Source organism: Scyliorhinus canicula, chromosome 18 (genome assembly GCF_902713615.1).
Source record: "Scyliorhinus canicula chromosome 18, sScyCan1.1, whole genome shotgun sequence".
NCBI classification, from domain to species: domain Eukaryota; kingdom Metazoa; phylum Chordata; class Chondrichthyes; order Carcharhiniformes; family Scyliorhinidae; genus Scyliorhinus; species Scyliorhinus canicula.
This window is the reverse complement of record NC_052163.1, coordinates 7,020,723-7,039,972: the sequence shown is the minus strand read 5'-3', so window position 1 is coordinate 7,039,972 and position 19,250 is coordinate 7,020,723. Positions and strand designations below refer to the sequence as shown.

Below are 19,250 nucleotides of genomic sequence, written 5' to 3'. Positions count from 1 at the left end.
TCTGAAAAGAGATAGCTGAGGAAATTGTGGAGGCATTGGTGGTGATCTTTCAGGAATCACTGGAGGCAGGAAGGATCCCAGAGGACTGGAAAGTGGATAATGTAACACCACTGTTTAAGAAGAGAGGGAGGCAGAAGACGGGAAGTTATAGGCCGGTTAGCCTGACTTCAGTCATTGGTAAGATTTTAGAGTCTGTTATTAAAGATGAGATCGCAAAGTACTTGGAAGTGCATGGTAAAATAGGACTGAGTCAGCACGGCTTTGTCAAAGGGAGGTCATGTCTGACAAATCTGTTAGAGTTCTTTGAGGAAGTAACAAGGAATTTAGACAAAGGAGAACCAGTGGATGCAGTTTATTTAGATTTCCAGAAGGCCTGTTAAATAAGTTAAGAGCCCATGGTGTTAAGGGTAAGATTCTGGCATGGATAGAGGATTGGCTGACAGGCAGAAGGCAGAGAGTTGGGAAAAAGGGGTCTTTTTCAGTAAGGCAGCCGGTAGCATAGTGGTTAGCACAGTTGCTTCACAGCTCCATGGTCCCAGGTTCGATTCCCAGCTTGGGTCACTGTCTGTGCGGAGTCTGCACATTCTCGCCGTGCTCCGGTTTCCTCCCACTGTCCAAAGATGTGCAGGTTCGGTGGATTGGCCATGCTAAATTGCCCTTAGTGTCCAAAAGGTTTGGGAGGGATTACTGCGTTGTAGAAAGTTACAGGATATTGCGAGGCCTGGATAGAGTGGATGTGGAGAGGATGTTTCCACTTGTAGGAAAATCTAGAACCAGAGGACACCATCTCAGACTAAAGGGATGATCCTTTAAAACAGAGATGAGGAAGAATTTCTTCAGCCAGAGGGTGGTGAATCTGTGGAACTCTTGCCGCAGAAGGGGGTGGAGATCAAATCACTGAGTGTGTTTAAGACAGAGGTAGATAGGTTCTTGATTAATAAGGGATCAGGGGTTATGGGGAGAAAGCAGGAGAACGGGGATGAGAAAGTATCAGCCATGATTGAATGGCAGAGCAGACTCTATGGGCCAAGTAGCCTAATTCTGCTCCTATGCGTTATGATCTTATGGGTCAATAAAGCAGAGTTGGAGGAGGGGAGAAGAAGATCAAGGCTGCCAGTCACAATGGCGCCCGGATCTGCGAGGAGCCATTGCTGCTGGCGGATCGAAGTGAGACTCCCGAGGCCAAAGAAATGGCAGGGTGTTTCTTGGCCTGCAGCCTATGCTCCGCTCAATGGCAGCCAGGGTGGGCACATTGGCCTTGTTATATCGGGTCTCCACATCGGTTATTGGCCACCATACTGGCGTTATCAGCCAGGTCCTTAGGGGATACCCCTTAAACCCCCAAGAGCCATCCGGCCATCCCGGGGTATCCCTTCAAGATGCCGAGGATCACCGTCACACCCAGGATGTAGCTGTCGTGCACACTCCCTGGGAAGCGGTACACAGGTACATGATCTTCATGTGGTGGTAGCGCACGAGCTGGATGTTCAGTGAGTGGAACCCTTTCCTGCTAATGAAGGCCGCTCCTGGATCACCCGGTGCATGCAAGGCAACATTCGTGCCATCTATTATCCCCTGGACCTGTGGCATCCCGGTGATGCCGGAGAATCCTGCTGCCCGGCCATCCTGTTGGGCTTGTTCCAGGTCAGAGATGATATAATTAGCTCCGTGGATATCAAACCCTGGAGTGACCCAGAGGTTAATGTGGAGATGCCGGCATTGGACTGGGGTGAGCTCAGTAAGAAGTCTTACACCAGGTTAAAGCCCAATAGGCTTGGTTCGAATCACTAGCTCACCTGAGGAAGGAGCTGCGCTCTGAAAGCTAGTGATTCGAAACAAACCTGTTGGACTTTAACCTGGTGCAGTAAGACTTCTTACTGTGCCCGAGGTTAATGTAAGCCTACTTGTGACACTGATATATATTATGATTATTATTATTATGTACTTGGTGGGGCAGCCATCTTCCCTCCTTCAAGGTCTTCCAATGGGTTCTCCTGAGCCTTCTTCACATCGAGCTTCTTAGTGGACGTTTTCGACATGCCTCCATCGAGCGAGAGACCCCCAGATCAATTAACTGGGTTTGGATCACCCAAAAAAACGGGTAAAAGGGATCAAAAACAAAGACCCTGCCAGGGACCTTTTGTGCCTCTTGGTCTTACAAGATTTCACCGGAGGTCCAGTGTAAATGTGCAAGATGACATTTCTGCTACTCTTGTATCTAACAGGCCTGCCCACTCATCCTATTGTCCTGGAGATCCCAGGCTGCTCTCTGGGCTGAGAATACGCTGGAATTTGGAACCCAGTCTTCTACGATTTCACTTTGTTTTATGTAATCAGCAATAATCTGTTGTGAATGTGGACAGGACGCATTTGGACAAGTCTTCCATTTGCACGGTCCACATCTCCAATATCAGTGGTGGAATATCTGACTTTCTGCAATTCCTACAGAAATAATTTTAAAGGCAATAGACCAGGGGTGGGTAAACTACGGCCCGCGGGCCGCATGCGGCCCGCCAAACGTCTTTATGCGGCCCACCAAGATCAAGTCATTAAAAAAAAAAATGTTTAAAAATGTTTATTTTATTTTAAGGTTAGTAGGGGGGGGGGGCTGTTGGGTTACTGGTATAGGGTGGATACGTTGACTTGAGTAGGGTGATCATTGCTCGGCACAGCATGTGTTTCATGTGAAGTTTCTACTTTAAAATATTAATTAATAAAAATTAATTGCTTTTTTTTCTTTAAAAACCTTTTATTTTGGCTATTTTAAATATTAATTATTTTACTTAATATACTATGCGGCCCTTTAAAATTGTGAATTTTTGAATGTGGCCCTTGCACGGAAAAGTTTGCCCACCCCTGCGATAGACCTTGGGCAGGATTCTCGTTTTTAAAATAATAATCTTTATTATTCTCACAAGTAGGCTTACATTAACACTGTAATGAAGTTACTGTGAAAATCCCCTAGTCGCCACACTCCGGCACCTGTTCGGGTCACAGAGGGAGAATTCAGAATGTCCAATTCACCTAACAAGCATGTCTTTCGGGACTTGTGGGAGGAAACCGGAGCACCCGGAGGAAACCCACGCAGACATGGGGAGAACGTGCAGACTCCGCACAGACAGTCACCCAAGCCGGGAATCGAGACTATGTTCTCCTGCCGGAGAACAAATCAGGAAGCAATTCCAAATCCTTAGCCGTGCAGGGCGGCACAGTGGTTATCACTGCTGCCTCACTGCGCTGAGGACCTGGGTTCGATCCCGGCCCCGGGTCACTGTCCTTGTGGAGTTTGCACATTCTCCCCGGGTCTGCATGGGTCTCACCCCCACAACCCAAAAGATGGGGAGGGTAGGTAGATTGGCCAGGCTAGATTGCCCCGTAATTGGAAAAAAAAGAATTGGGTACTCGAAATTTATAACAAAAAAACATGCAAATTCTTTAGCGAATCCCGCTACCGGGCCACCATTTTGAGTGGGCAGCTCGATAACGAGGTCCCGCAGCTGGACGCCCCTCCACAATGCAATTCAGCCTTCTCCGGTATTTTCTAGGTCATCCCAGCTCTCCCTCCCCTCTGTTACAGGGGTGACCCACTGGCCACCCTACCAGAGATCCCCAAAATAAAGAGACCCTCCACAGGGACCCTTCATTAAAGAGACTCTCCCAGAACCCACCCTCCCCCCAGAAGAAAGACCCCTGTGTGGAAGCTAGAGAGCTGTCCAAACACAGTGAAAAACAATTGCTGCTTTAAAACAGAGCTGGGTAATACACCTGCTGGCTCAGGCTCAGGAAACAGCAGCTGCAATTCCTGAGTGAAAACCAGTCAGCTGGGTTTAAACCTCCTCAAGTCTTTGATCTGCAAGCCATTCATTCATTTCTCTTAGATATTGATGTTACTAGAACATAGAACACAGAACATTACAGCGCAGTACAGGCCCTTCGGCCCTCGATGTTGCGCCGACCTGTGAAACCCCTCTAAAGCCCATCTACACTATTCCCTTATCATCCATATGTCTATCCAATGACCATTTGAATGTGTTTAGTGTTGGCGAGTCCACTACTGTTGCAGGCAGGGCGTTCCACACCCTTACTACTCTCTGAGCAAAGAACCTACCTCTGACATCTGTCCTATATCTATCTCCCCTCAATTTAAAGCTATGTCTCCTCGTGCTGGACATGACCATCTGAGGAAAAAGGCTCTCACTGTCCACCCTATCTAATCCTCTGATAATCTTGTATGCCTCAATTAAGTCACCTCTTAACCTTCTTCTCTCTAACGAAAACAGCCTCAAGTCCCTCAGCCTTCCCTCATAAGATCTTCCCTCCATGCCAGGCAACATTCTGGTAAATCTTCTCTGCACCCTTTCCAATGCTTCCACATCCTTCCTATAATGCTGCAACCAGAATTGCACGCAATGCTCCAAATGCGGCCGCACCAGAGTTTTGTACAGCTGCAACATGACCTCATGGCTCCGAAACTCAATCCCTCTCCCAATAAAAGCTAACACACTGTACACCTTCTTAACAACTCTCTCAGCCTGGGTGGCAGCTTTCAGGGATCTATGTACATGGACTCCGAGATCTCTCTGCTCATCCACACTACCAAGAATCTTACCATTAGCCCAGTACTCTGTCTTCGTGTTATTCCTTCCAAAATGAATCACCTCACACTTTTCTGCATTAAACTCCATTTGCCACCTCTCAGCCCAGCTCTGCAGCTTATCTATGTCCCTCTGTAACTTGTAACATCTTTCCGCACTGTCCACAACTCCACCGACTTTAGTGTCATCTGCAAATTTACTCACTCATCCTTCTACGCCCTCCTCCAGGTCATTTATAAAAATGACAAACAGCAGTGGCCCCAAAACAGATCCTTGTGGTACATCACTAGTAACTGGACTCCAGTCTGAACATTTCCCATCAACCACCACCCTTTGTCTTCTTCCAGCTAGCCAATTTCTGATCCAAACTGCTAAATCACCCTGAATCCCATGCCTCCGTATTTTCTGCAATAGCCTACCATGGGGAACCTTATCAAATGCTTTACTGAAATCCATATACACCACATCAACTGCTTTACCCTCATCCACCTGTTTGGTCACCTTCTCAAAGAACTCAATAAGGTTTGTGAGGCACGGCCTACCATTCACAAAACCGTGTTGACTATCTCTAATCAAATTATTCCTTTCCAGATGATTATATATCCTATCTCTTATAAACCTTTCCAAGACTTTGCCCACAACAGAAGTAAGGCTCACTGGTCTATAGTTACTGGGGTTGTCTCTACTGCCCTTCTTGAACAAGGGGACAACATTTGCTATCCTCCAGTCTTCTGGCACTATTCCTGAAGACAAAGATGACTTAAAGATCAAAGCCAAAGGCTCAGAAATCTCCTCCCTAGCTTCCCAGAGAATCCTAGGATAAATCCCATCCGGCCCAGGGGACTTATCTATTTTCACTCTCTTTCCAGAATTGCTAACACCTCCTCCTTATGAACCTCAAGCCCTTCTAGTCTAGTAGCCTGTATCTCAGTATTCTCTTCGACAACATTGTCTTTTTCCTGTGTGAATACTGACAAAAAATATTCATTTAGCATCTCTCCTGTCTCCTCGGACTCCACACAACTTCCCACTACTGTCCTTGACCGGCCCTACTCTTACCCCAGTCATTCTTTTATTCCTGACATATCTATAGAAAGCTTTAGGGTTATCCTTGATCCTACCTGCCAAAGAGTTCTCATGTCACCTCCTGGCTCCTCTTAGCTCTCTCTTTAGGTCCTTCCTTGCTAACTTGTAACTCTCGAGCGCCCTAACTGAACCATCACGCCTCATCTTTACATAAGCCTCCTTCTTCCTCTTGACAAGTGTTTCAACTACTTTACTAAACCACGGTTCCCTTGCTCGACCACTTCCTCCCTACCTGACAGGTACATACTTATCAAGGACACTCAGTAGCTGTTCCTTGAACAAGCTCCACATTTCCATTGTGCCCATCCCCTGCAGTTTCCCTCCCCATCCAATGCATCCTAAGTCTTGCCTCATCGCATCATAATTGCCTTTCCCCCAACTATAACTCTTGCCCTGCGGTATATACCTATCCCTTTCCATCGCTAAAGTAAACGTAATTGAATTGTGGTCACTATCACCAAAGTGCTCACCTCCCTCCAAATCTAACACGTGTCCTGGTTCATTACCCAGTACCAAATCCAATATGGCCTCGCTTCTCGTTGTCCTATCTACATACTGTGTCAGGAAACCCTCCTGCACACATTGGACAAAAACGGACCCAACTAAAGCACTCGAACTATAGCGTTTCCCGTCAATATTTGGAAAGTTAAAGTCCCCCATAACAACTACCCTGTTACTTTCGCTCCTATCCAGAATCATCTTTGCAATCCTTTCCTCTACATCTCTCGAACCTTTCGGAGGCCTCTAGAAAATCCCTAACAGGGTGACCTATCCTTTCCTGTTTCTAACCTCAGCCCATACTACCTCAGTAGATGAGTCCTCATCAAACGTCCTTTCTGCCACTGTAATACTGTCCTTGACTAACAATGCCACCCCTCCCCCTCTTTTACCACCTTCCCTGAGCTTACTAGGCTGTGATTGACAGCTTCCACACACCCCCCAGCTGTCAGCATTGCTCTGTTCATCTCCCTTCAGGGGTGAGAGCTCCTGAACCATATCAAACAGAGTTAGGTGCTTCTTGTTAGTTTCACTGCTGACTACTTCAAAGTCATTCAAGGGAGTGAGGTGAATGGAAATCACTTAACTCTGTTTGATGTGGTCCAGGAGCTGTCAATCAAAACATTGCTTTAGTTACACAGTTGACCACTGGGCATTCTGAGGAGAATCAGGCTCTTTCTACACAGAACGGTAATTGCTTCTACATAGAATTTACAGTACAGGAGGCACATTCGGCCCATCGGGTCTACACCAGCCCTTGGAAAGAGCACCCGACTTAAGCCCACACCACCACCCTATCCCCATAATGCAGTAACCCCACCGAACCTTTTTTGGACACAAAGGGCAATTCATTATGGCCAATTCACCTAACCTGCACATGTTTGGACTGTGGAAGGATACCGGAGCACCCGGAGGAAACCCATGCAGACACAGGGAGAACGTGCAGACTCCACACAGACAGTGACCCAAGCCGGGAATCGAACCTGGGACTCTGGAGCTGTGAAGCAACTGTGCTAACCACTGTACTACCATGTTGCCCTTTGAAGCAAAACGCCTCCTTTTAGAGATGGAAACCACTGTTACTTATTTTTCTTTCACCCAGATGGTTTCAGGATACCTCAGATGGACTGGCTGGAGCTGCTCTGCATTCCAAGGGTTATTGAGACAGGTAATGGTGGATCATCCTCACAAACACCAGCAGCCTGTTCTGACCATACAGCCTTGCCCCTGCATCTTGGGCTGGTGTCTGTGCAGTTGTGTTTCAGTGCGGAAGAATTCTGCTCCATCACACATCCTTTGTGGAGGGAATTCTCAAACTTTCACACCCTTTACTTTTCACTTTATACATGGTGACATAACTTATTACAAAATTGATGAACAGAGACGAGACTCACAACAGTACTTACTGTGGAACAACTAAAGTAATAACGATTAGAAAATGTACAACTTGCCTTGACTTAGTGCAAACGAGGGCGTATATGTCACAATGCCAAGATAAAAGAACTGTAAAGTAAATGAACTATAGTTAGTGCAGTCAAGGTGATCCTTCAGATTGTCAAAACATAAGACACCATGTCACACACTACAAACCAAACAACAACACACAGTTAACAAGTAAATTGGTTCCACATCAAACATTTCAAATTTCAGCTTATTTGGCGCCATAATGATGAGGAGGAAGCAAAGTTGTTGAGATCACTTCCAGCTTTTGCAGCATAATGTGTTCCTTTCTTAAAGTAGTTTCATCAAGCTGTGTTTTCATATTCCCAGAAACTCAAAAATGCTAAATTCTTGCTCATTTTCTGTTAACTTTGCTCGTGATTCAGGTGTCAGTTAGCCACATAATGGGATGCAGGAGCAGTGCTTCGATTGTTGATCCAGACTGAGACTAATTACAAATCATGCACATATTTCCACTCCAAAGTGATTTTGCAGGTGGAAAATTTAGCTTCGCAACCAAAGCAAAAGAGCGATGAAGCAGGAAATTTAAACGACCATAAAACACTGGAAATACTCAGGTCTGGCAGTATTTACAGAGAAAGAGTTAATAGGCAGGGTTTTCCCACAAACTTCAGATCTCTATGATGTGCCAAATGAAGGTTCCAAACCTGCAGTTGTTGACAGTGAGACAAACTCAGCAATATTCCTGGAGGCGACCTTCTAATTGGTGATCATCATGCTCACCATCTTATTAAGGATGACGGTGGGCTTCAAAAGCCAGCCCAAAAGCCACGCAACAGGCAACACCACTGACTCAACATGGAGGTGTACTCTGAGGCATACAATTAAAGATTTCAAAGGGCAGAAGGTGGACCCACAGGAAACCCATCTGCTTGGCTGTGGAGACAGCCTTTCATAAGATCATAAATGGGATCAGATGTAGGCCATTCAGCCCAGCTTCAAGCCTGTTTCCCCATTCAATTGGACCATAGCTGATCTACTTAAACACTTCACAACCCCTGTATCCCTCGATGTTTCTAGTAGGTAGAAATGTATCAATTTCAGTATTGATCACGTACAACGACTGAGCCTCCACAACCCTCCGGGGGGAGAATTCCAAAGATTCACCATCCACTGAGTGAAGAAACTGCTCCTCGTCTCAGTTCTAACTGACCTACCCCTTATTCTGAGATTGTGTCCCCGGTTCTAAACCCCCAGCTAGGGGAAACATCCTTCCTGCATTGACCCTGTCCAGCCTTGTAAGAATTTGATATGTTTGAATGAGATCACATCTCATTTTTTAAACTGTAGGGAATAAAGGCTCAGTCTATTTAAACGTTCCTCACAGGAAAATGCCTCCATCACAGGAATGTCCATGTCCCCTCTTTGGGGGAATGAAGCTGCTGGCTCCTATCATCCCCTGGCCAGGATACAGGGGGATTGTTCCAACACCAGTTCAGCATCAGCAACACTGTAAAATGACCCCAATTGGGCCTCAATAATGGGAACTAGCTGGCCACCTTTATGGAGTGTGAAGCCAATCTGTATTCCAGGTTGCCCTGGGCAAGTTCGCTGGTGGCAGGTCAAGCCCGCTACCACACTGTAATTTAAATTCAGCACTGCAACAGCTTCCCTTCTCACACTGTGATCTCTGGCATGTTCCTCAGAATTTATCCTTGGCCCACTCCTGCGAACTGCTCCTTGGTGACAAAATCCAAAAAACCCATTAGTTTCCACAGGTATGCTGACGACACCCAGCTCTACCTCATCACTACCTCTCTCACACCTTCGATGGTCTCTAACCTGTCAGACCGCTCGTCTCTTCTCCACTTATTGATGAGCAGCAATTTGCACCTGTAGTGATCCAGGAAACACGAAGATGACGGTTTAAACAGATTCATTGTGAACTCAAAAGTAAAGCCACACCCATTGGGTATAACACAGGTATTCCAGCCCAGAACTAACAGGACACCCGGTCCAGATCTTAAAGAGCTCGGTGACGAGTCCCCGCTGGGTGGACCTCCGCAGTTACCATGGGACCTCTACTCCACAAGCCCCACGGGGAGATCGATGAATGGTTCCCCGTAGACTTACTGAGGGTTATCACATTCCTCGCCACCCCCCACCCCAAGCCCATATCGCCCCCCCCCCTTTCTCCCATGAGCATGGGCCGCCTTTGCCTCGCTGCCCACGGCCACTGTTGGTGGAACTGGATCTGGGAGTGTGAATCAGATGGGGGATTGTCGGGCAGCACGGTGGCACAGTGGTAGCACTGCAGTCTCACGGCTCCAAGGTCCCAGGTTAGATCTCAGCTCTGGGTCACTGTCCGTGTGGAATTTGTACATTCTCGCAGTGTTTGCGTGGGTTTCACCCTCACAACCCAAAGATGTGCAAGGTAACATATAATAACATAGGATTTACAGTGCAGAAGGAGGCCATTCGGCCCATTGAGTCTGCATCGACCCTTGGAAAGAGAACCCAACCAAGCCCACACCTCCATCCTATCCTCATAACCCCACTGAATCTTTTTTGTACACTAAGGGCAATAAGAGCATAGCCAATGCACCTAACCCGCACATCTTTGGACTGTGGGAGGAAACCAGAGCACCCGGAGGAAACTCACGCAGACACTGGGAGGACGTGCAGACTCCGCACAGACAGTGACCCAAGCCGGGAATTGAACCTGGGACCCTGGAGCTGTAGAGCAACTGTGCTAACCACTGGACTGCCATGCTGTAAAAAGGTTGGTGGATTGAACACGCTAAATTGCCCCTTAATTGGAAAAAATGAATTGGGTACTCTAAATTTATAAACAAAGGTGAGGTTTGTCGTTTCCTATCCAAGCATTGAAGGGCTCTTTCGCAATGTTGAATTCGCTGTGGGCAAGTCACCTCAGTCTCCATTTATGAGCCTGAATCTTTGTTCTCTTGGGTGATGACTCTTGGGTTTAACATGGGTTCAGTCCCCTGCCTGAAGGAAGGTTCCAAGAACATAGAAACATGTAAAGAGGTGCAGGAGTAGGCCATTCGGCCTTTCGAGCCTGCATTTTATATGTTTGGAAGAGATCCCTCTCATTCTTCTAAACTCCAGTCAGTCCAAGCCCAGTCCATCCAGTCTTTCTTCATATCTCAGTCCTGCCATCCCGGGAATTAGCCTGGTGAACCTTCGCTGGACACCCTCAACAGCAAGAATGTTCTTTCTCAAACTAGGAGACCAAAACTGTGCACAATACTCAAGGTGTGGCCTCGCCCAGGCCCTGTATAACTGCAGCAAGACATTCTTACTCCTATACTCAAATCCGCTCGCTATGAAGGCCATTAGCTTTCCTCACCGCCTGCCGTACCAGCATGCCAACCCTCACCGCCTGCTGTACCAGCATCCCAACCCTCACCGCCTGCTGTACCAGCATGCCAACCCTCACCGCCTGCTGTACCAGCATGCCAACCCTCACCGCCTGCTGTACCAGCATGCCAACCCTCACCGCCTGCTGTACCAGCATGCCAACCCTCACCGCCTGCTGTACCAGCATGCCAACCCTCACCGCCTGCTGTACCAGCATGCCAACCCTCACCGCCTGCTGTACCAGCATGTCAACCCTCACCGCCTGCTGTACCAGCATGCCAACCCTCACCGCCTGCTGTACCAGCATGCCAACCATCACCGCCTGCTGTACCAGCATGCCAACCATCACCGCCTGCTGTACCAGCATGCCAACCATCACCGCCTGCTGTACCAGCATGCCAACCCTCACCGCCTGCTGTACCAGCATGCCAACCCTCACCGCCTGCTGTACCAGCATGCCAACCCTCACCACCTGCTGTACCAGCATGCCAACCCTCACCGCCTGCTGTACCAGCATGCCAACCCTCAACGCCTGCTGTACCCGCATGCCAACCGTCAGTGATTGTTCCACCATGACGCCCAGGTCTCGTTGCACTTCCCCTTTTCCTAAACCGCCACCATACCGAGAATAATCTGCCTTCCTGTTTTTGCCACCAAAGTGGATAACCTCACAGTTACCCACATTATATTGCATTTGCCAAATATTTTCCACTCAACCAGCCTGTCCAAGTCACTCTGCAGCCTCTTTGCATCATCCTCATAGCACACACTGCCATCTAGTTTAGTGCTGTCTACAAATTTGGAGATACTGCATGCAAATCCTTTTTCTGGATCATTGAAAATGAAAAATTGAAAATGAAAATCGCTTATTGTCACGAGTAGGCTTCAATGAAGTTACTGTGAAAAGCCCCTAGTCACCACATTCCGGCGCCTGTCCGGGGGCGCCGGAATGTGGGTACATTGGGAGAGCTGGGTTCCAGCACTGAGCCCTGTGGTACCCCAGTAATCACCGACTGCCACTCTGAAAAGGATCTGTTTATTCTCACTCTCTGATTCCTTTCTGCCAATCAGTTCTCTATCTACTTCAATACATTACCGCCAATACCATGAGCTTTAATTTGTTCACTAATCCCTTGTGTGGGACCTTGTCAACAGCCTTTTGAAAGTCCAGATACACACCATCCACTGGTTCACCCTAGTCAATTCTACTGGTCACATCCTCAAAAAATTCCAGAAGATTTGTCAAGCATCATTTCCTTTTAGTGAATCCATGCCGACTTGAACCAATCCTGTCCCCACTTTCCAAATGCTCAGTTATTTCATCCTTAATAATTGACTCCAGCAATTTCCACACATTAGCTACTGTCCAATGGATTGGAACTCTTCTAGAGTCTATAGAATGCTGGATAATGATCACCAATGCGTCCTTTATTTCTAGGGCCACTTCCTCAAGTACTCTTGTGTGCAGAGCATCAGGCCCTGGGGACATATCAGGTTTTAATCCCATCAATTGCCCCAAAATGTGTGTGCGATGTGGGAGCTCAGGGACACGTCCACTGTCCCTGGCTCCTTCACATGCAAGAAGTGTGTCCAGCTGCAGCTCCTGTTAGACCGCTTGACGGCTCTGGAGCTGCGGATGGACTCACTTTGGAGCATCCGCGATTCTGAGGAGGTTGTGGATAGCACGTTTAGCGAGTTGGTCACACCGCAGGTGAAAGCTACTGAGGGAGATAGAAAATGGGTGACCAAAAGACAGAGAAAGAGTAGGAAGGCAGTGCAGGTGTCCCCTGCGGTCATCTCCCTGCAAAACAGATATACCGCTTTGGATACAGTTGAGGGAGATGGCTCACCAGAGGAAGGCAGCAGCAAGCAGGTTCATGGCACTGTGGCTGGCTCTGCTGCGCAGCAGGGCAGGAAGAAGAATGGCAGGGCTATAGTGATAGGGGACTCAATCATAAGGGGAATAGACAGGCGGTTCTGCGGACGCAATCGAGACTCCAGGATGGTATGTTGCCTCCCTGGTGCAAGGGTCAAGGATGTCTCGGAGCGGCTGCAGGACATTCTGGGGAGGGAGGGTGAACAGCCAGCTGTCGCGGTGCACAAAGGCACCAACGATATAGGTAAAAAACGGGATGAGGTCCTACAAGCTGAATTCAGGGAGTTAGGAGTTAAATTAAAAAATAGGACCTCAAAAGTAGTAATCTCAGGATTGCTACCAGTGCCATGAGCTAGTCAGAGTAGGAATGTCAGGATAGATAGGATGAATGCGTGGCTCGAGAGATGGTGCAAGAGGGAGGGATTCAAATTCCTGGGGCATTGGGACTGGTTCTGGGGGAGGTGGGACCAGTACAAACCGGACGGTCTGCACCTGGGCAGGACTGGAACTGATGTCCTAGGGGGGGGAGGGTGTTTGCTAGAGCTGTTGGGGAGGGTTTAAACTAATGTGGCAGGGGGATGGGAACCGATGCAGGAAGTTGGAAGGTAGTAAAATAGGGACAGAAACCAAAGGAAGTAAGGGGAAAAGTGCAAGGCAGAGAAGCCATAGTCAAAAATCAAAAAGGGCGACAGTACAAGGTACAGTAACTGAGGGGAGCTCAGTGAATAGGCAAAGTAATACTAAAAGGAATAAAACTGAAAGTAAAAACATTAATGGTAAGCGACGCGGCAGGTTGTTACATGAAGATATGGGTTCAACGACAAGGAAAATTAGGAGAAAAGTTAAGAGGAAATATAACATAGGTGAGGTTACTGATCAAGGTGTTAAGATTCAAAGCAGAGGTAAAAAAGCCAACATAAGTGTACTTTACCTGAATGCTCGTAGTAGTCGGAATAAAGTAAATGGGTTGATGGCGCAAATCATCGTAAATGACTATGATTTAGTGGCCATTACTGAAACATGGTTAAAGGATGGTCACGACTGGGAGTTAAATATTCGAGGGTATCAAACTATTCGAAAGGACAGAGTGGATGGTAAGAGAGGTGGTGTTGCTCTGTTATTTAAGGATGACATCCGGGCAATAGTAAGGGATGACATCGGTGCTATGGAGGATAAGGTTCAATCCATTTGGGTGGAAATTAGGAAGAGTAAGGCAAAAAAGTCACTGATAGGAGTAGTCTATAGGCCACCAAATAGTAACATTATGGTGGAGCAGGCAATAAACAAAGAAATAACGGATGCATGTAGAAATGGTACAGCAGTTATCATGCGGGATTTTAATCTACATGTCGATTGGTTTAACCAGGTCGGTCAAGGCAGCCTTGAGGAGGAGTTTATAGAATGTATCCACGATAGTTTCCTAGAACAGTATTGAATGGAACCTACGAGGGAACAAGCGGTCCTTGATCTGGTCCTGTGTAATGAGACAGGATTGATTAATGATCTCATAGTTAGGGATTCTCTCGGAAGGAGCGATCACAATATGGTGGAATTTAAAATACAGATGGAGGGTGAGAAGGTAAAATCAAATACTAGTGTTTTGTGCTTAAACAAAGGAGATTACAATGGGATGAGAGAAGAACTAGCTAAGGTAGACTGGGAGAAAAGACTTTTCAGACTGGAACAGTTGAGGAACAGTGGAGAACCTTCCAAGTGATTTTTCACAGTGCTCAGCAAAGGTTTATACCAACAAAAAGGAAGGACAGTAGAAAGAGGGAAAATCGACCGTGGATATCGAAGGAAATAAGGGAGAGTATCAAATTGAAGGAAAAAGCATACAAAGTGGCAAAGATTAGTGGGAGACTAGAGGACTGGGAAATCTTTAGGGGGCAACAGAAAGCTACTAAAAAAGCTATAAAGAAGAGTAAGATAGATTATGAGAGTAAACTTGCTCAGAATATAAAAACAGATAGTAAATGTTTCCACAAATATATAAAACAAAAAAGAGTGGCTAAGGTAAATATTGGTCCTTTAGAGGATGAGAAGGAAGTTTTAATAATGGGAGATGAGGAAATGGCTGAGGAACTGAACAGGTTTTTTGGGTCGGTCTTCACAGTGGAAGACACAAATAACATGCCAGTGACTGATAGAAATGAGGCTATGACAGGTGAGGACCTTGAGAGGATTGTTATCACTAAGGAGGTAGTGATGGGCAAGCTAATGGGGCTAAAGGTAGACAAGTCTTCTGGCCCTGATGGAATGCATCCCAGAGTGCTAAAAGAGATGGCTATGGAAATTGCAAATGCAACTGTGATAATTTACCAAAATTCACTAGACTCTGGGGTGGTCCCGGTGGATTGGAAATTAGCAAACGTAACACCACTGTTTAAAAAAGGAGGTAGGCAGAGAGCAGGAAATTATAGCAGCAGGGTAGCATGGTGGTTAGCGTAAATGCTTCACAGCTCCAGGGTCCCAGGTTCGATTCCCAGCTGGGTCACTGTCTGTGTGGAGTCTGCACGTCCTCCCTCTGTGTGCGTGGGTTTCCTCCGGGTGCTCCCGTTTCCTCCCACAGTCCAAAGATGTGCGGGTTAGGTGGATTAGCCATGCTAAATTGCCCGTAGTGTCCTACAAAAAGTAAGGTTAAGGGGGGGTTGTTGGGTTACGGGTATAGGGTGGATACGTGGGTTTGAGTAGGGTGATCATTGCTCGGCACAACATCGAGGGCCGAAGGGCCTGTTCTGTGCTGTACTGTTCTATGTTCTATAGGCCAGTGAGCTTAACTTTGGTAGAAGGGAAGATGCTGGAATCTATCATCAAGGAAGAAATAGCAAGGCATCTGGAAGGAAATTGTCCCATTGGGCAGACGAGCATGGGTTCATAAAGGGCAGGTCGTGCTTAACTAATTTAGTGGAATTTTTTGAGGACATTACCAGTACAGTAGATAACGGGGAGCCAATGGATGTGGTATATCTGGATTTCCAGAAAGCCTTTGACAAGGTGCCACACAAAAGGTTGCTGCATAAGATAAAGATGCATGGCATTAAGGGTAAAGTAGTAGCATGGATAGAGGATTGATTAATTAATAGAAAGCAAAGAGTGGGGATTAATGGGTGTTTCTCTGGTTGGCCATCAGTAGCTAGTGGTGTCCCTCAGGGATCCGTGTTGGGCCCACAATTGTTCACAATTTACATAGATGATTTGGAGTTGGGGACCAAGGGCAATGTGTCCAAGTTTGCAGACGACACTAAGATGAGTGGTAAAGCAAAAAGTGCAGAGGATACTGGAAGTTTGCAGAGGGATTTGGATAGGTTAAGTGAATGGGCTAGGGTGTGGCAGATGGAATACAATGTTGACTAATGTGAGTTTATCCATTTTGGTAAGAATAACAGAAATAAGGATTATTATTTAAACGATAAAATATTAAAGCATGTTGCTGTGCAGAGAGACCTGGGTGTGCTAGTGCATGAGTCGAAAAAAATGGTTTACAGGTGCAACAGGTGATTAAGAAGGCAAATGGAATTTTGACCTTCATTGCTAGAGGGAAGGATTTTAAGACTAGGGACGTTATGCTGCAATTGGATAAGGTGTTAGTGAGGCCACGCCTGGAGTATTGTGTTCAGTTTTGGTCTCCTTACTTGAGAAGGGACGTACTGGCACTGGAGGGTGTGCAGAGGAGATTCACTAGGTTAATCCCAGAGCTGAAGGGGTAGGATTACGAGGAGAGGTTGAGTAGACTGGGACTGTACTCATTGGAATTTTGAAGGATGAGGGGAGATCTTATAGAAACATATAAAATTATGAAGGGAATAGATAGGATAGATGCGGGCAGGTTGTTTCCACTGGCGGGTGAAAGCAGAATTAGGGGACATAGCCTCAAAATAAGGGGAAGTAGATTTGTGGACTGAGTTTAGGAGGAACTTCTTCACCCAAAGGGTTGTGAATCTATGGAATTCCTTGCCCAGTGAAGCAGTAGGGGCGCCTTCATTAAATGTTTTTAAGATAAAGATAGATCGTTTTTTGAAGAATAAAGGGATTAAGGGTTATGGTGTTCAGGCCGGAAAGTGGAGCTGAGTCCACAAAAGATCAGCCATGATCTCATGAATGGCGGAGCAGGCTCGAGGGTCCAGATGGCCTACTCCTGCTGCTAGTTCTTATGTTCTTATACAATTTCATGACAAATAAGGATTTCTTTCAGTTCCTCCTTCATGCCAGACCCTCTGTCCCCTCGGAAGGTTATTTGTATCCTCCTTAGTAAAGACAGATCCAAAGTATTTGTTCAGCTGGTCTGCCATCTCTTTGTCGCCCATTATGAATTCACCTGATTCTAACTGTAAGGGATCTACATTTGTCTTCACCAGTCTTTTTCTCCTCACATATCTATAGTAACTTTTGTGGTCAGTTTTTAAGTTTTCTGCAAGCTTACTCTCATATTCTATTTTCACATCCAAATTAAATCCTTTGTCCTCTTCTGCTGAATTTTAAATTTCTCCCAGTCCTCAGGCGTGCTGCTTTCTCTGGCCAATTTAGATGCCTCCTTTTTGGCTTTACCACTATCCCTGGTTTCTCTTGTTAGCCATGGTTGAGCTACCTTCCCCATCTTACTCTTGCACCCAGACAGGGAAGTACAATTGTTGAAGTTCATCCATGTGTTCTTTTAAATGTCTGCCATTGCCCATCCACCGTCAACTCCTTAAGTATCTTTTGCCAGCTTATCCTAGCCAATGCACATCTCATACTGTCAAAGTTAGCTTTCTTTAAGTTCAGGACCCTAGTTTCAGACTTAACTGTGCCACTCTCCATCTTAATGAAGTATTCTACCGTATTATGGCCACTCATCCCTAACAGACCTCACACCACAACATTGCTAATTGATCTTCTCTAATTGCACAATACAAAGTGTAGGATGGCCTGCTCTTTAGTTGGTTCCTCGACATATTGGTTGAGAAAACCATCCCTTTTGAATTCCAGGAAATCCTTCTCCATCGCATTGCTACCAGTTTGATTATTAATAATAATAATAATAATAATAATAATAATAATAATCGCTCATTGTTACAAGTAGGCTTCAATGAAGTTACTGTGAAAAGCCCCTAGTCGCCACATTCCGCCACATGTTCGGGGAGGCCGGTACGGGAATTGAACCGTGCTGCTGCCTTGCTCTGCATTACAAGCCAGTTGTTTAGCCCACTGTGCTAAACCAGCACCCAATCAATTGAACGTTGAGGGCGTTATCCTGCCCAGAGAACTTTCTCCAGTTGAGGCTTCTATGCTCCTGAGATGGTCCAAGTGTTTTTTATGGTCTTTTCCCTGGTCTTGACCTTGTACAACATGGTGCCAGTCTTTTTCACTACAACACATGAGAACCAAGGGGTCCTGTCTCCAAAATTGTGAACGTAGACGGTTTCTGACGGCCTGAAGGTCCTGTCAGGTTGCCAGACATCATCATTTGTTTTCTGGTTCTCTTGTTTTGACTCCACTTTCCCATCCAGGTTGGGAAACAATAGACTGAGGGTGTGAACCACCTGCCACACTGCGCCAGAAAAGCAGCTCACTGCGGCACAGCCTGTCCGCTGAAAGCTGGGAGACCCTGCCCCAGGAATCTATCTGGATCGCAATGCTTCGCAAGATTCAACTCAATCTCACAAGGCGTTCCGATGTGAATCCCGCCCACAATGGGCGGGATTACTTTTTAGCAAATCTGCATATTAGAACAAGAAAGCTAGCCTAACTCTTTTTTTTTTAAATTTAGAGTACCCAATTATTTTTTCCAATTAAGGGGCAATTTAGAGTGGCCAATCTACCTATCCTGCACATCGCACACACGGGGAGAATGTGCAAACTCCACACGGACAGTGACCCAGGGCCGGGATTCGAACCCGGGTCCTCAGCGCCGTAGGCAGCAATGCTAACCACTGTGCCACCGTGCTGCCCTAAGCTAGCCTAACTCTAATGGACAGATTCTCGAGGTACCTGAGGCTTTGGGATTCAACCCCTTTGCTTCAGAGACCTTGGGTGAGCGCCGTTCTGATCTTCCTGACTGACGGGTAGTATTTTACCAAATGTTAAATGTCAGAGTCAAGCTATGAGCCACCAGATATAGCCCTGTGCGAGCATCTTCATCTGGGTGACCACTGTGTAGCTCCTTCAAGATTGGGCATTGGCGTGGGCGAAGAGTGACCACTCGGGTTCCCCACAGGATGATGCCATCTTCCGCGCTGAATTCTAGGTGTTTAGATAGGACGGGCTTTAGCTGCTCGTTGGTCTGCTGCTTAGGATCACGTGGCGTCGTTTTGCCAGCTTGGGGTCCTCGTGGGTCCATGTCTGGATTTGTTTGGCGGAGAGGGGTAGAGTGCTTATAAAGTTTAAAGTCATGATAACTGGCAGGTAGGGTGAGCTTGTGGGCAGCGGTAGAC

The 19,250-nt window shown here is 46.7% G+C and overlaps 1 protein-coding gene across 3 annotated transcripts in view; it reads right to left on the bottom strand.

Annotated features, from left to right (window-relative positions):
* Positions 1–19,250, bottom strand: part of LOC119953671 (sodium-coupled monocarboxylate transporter 2-like) — a 142,479-nt gene that overhangs the window by 73,221 nt on the left and 50,008 nt on the right. For all 3 annotated transcript variants that reach the window (XM_038778179.1, XM_038778180.1, XM_038778181.1), the window contains one exon: positions 7,631–7,682. In XM_038778179.1, coding sequence (XP_038634107.1) covers positions 7,631–7,682 — 52 coding nt within the window. The remainder of the gene's footprint in view (positions 1–7,630; positions 7,683–19,250) is intronic.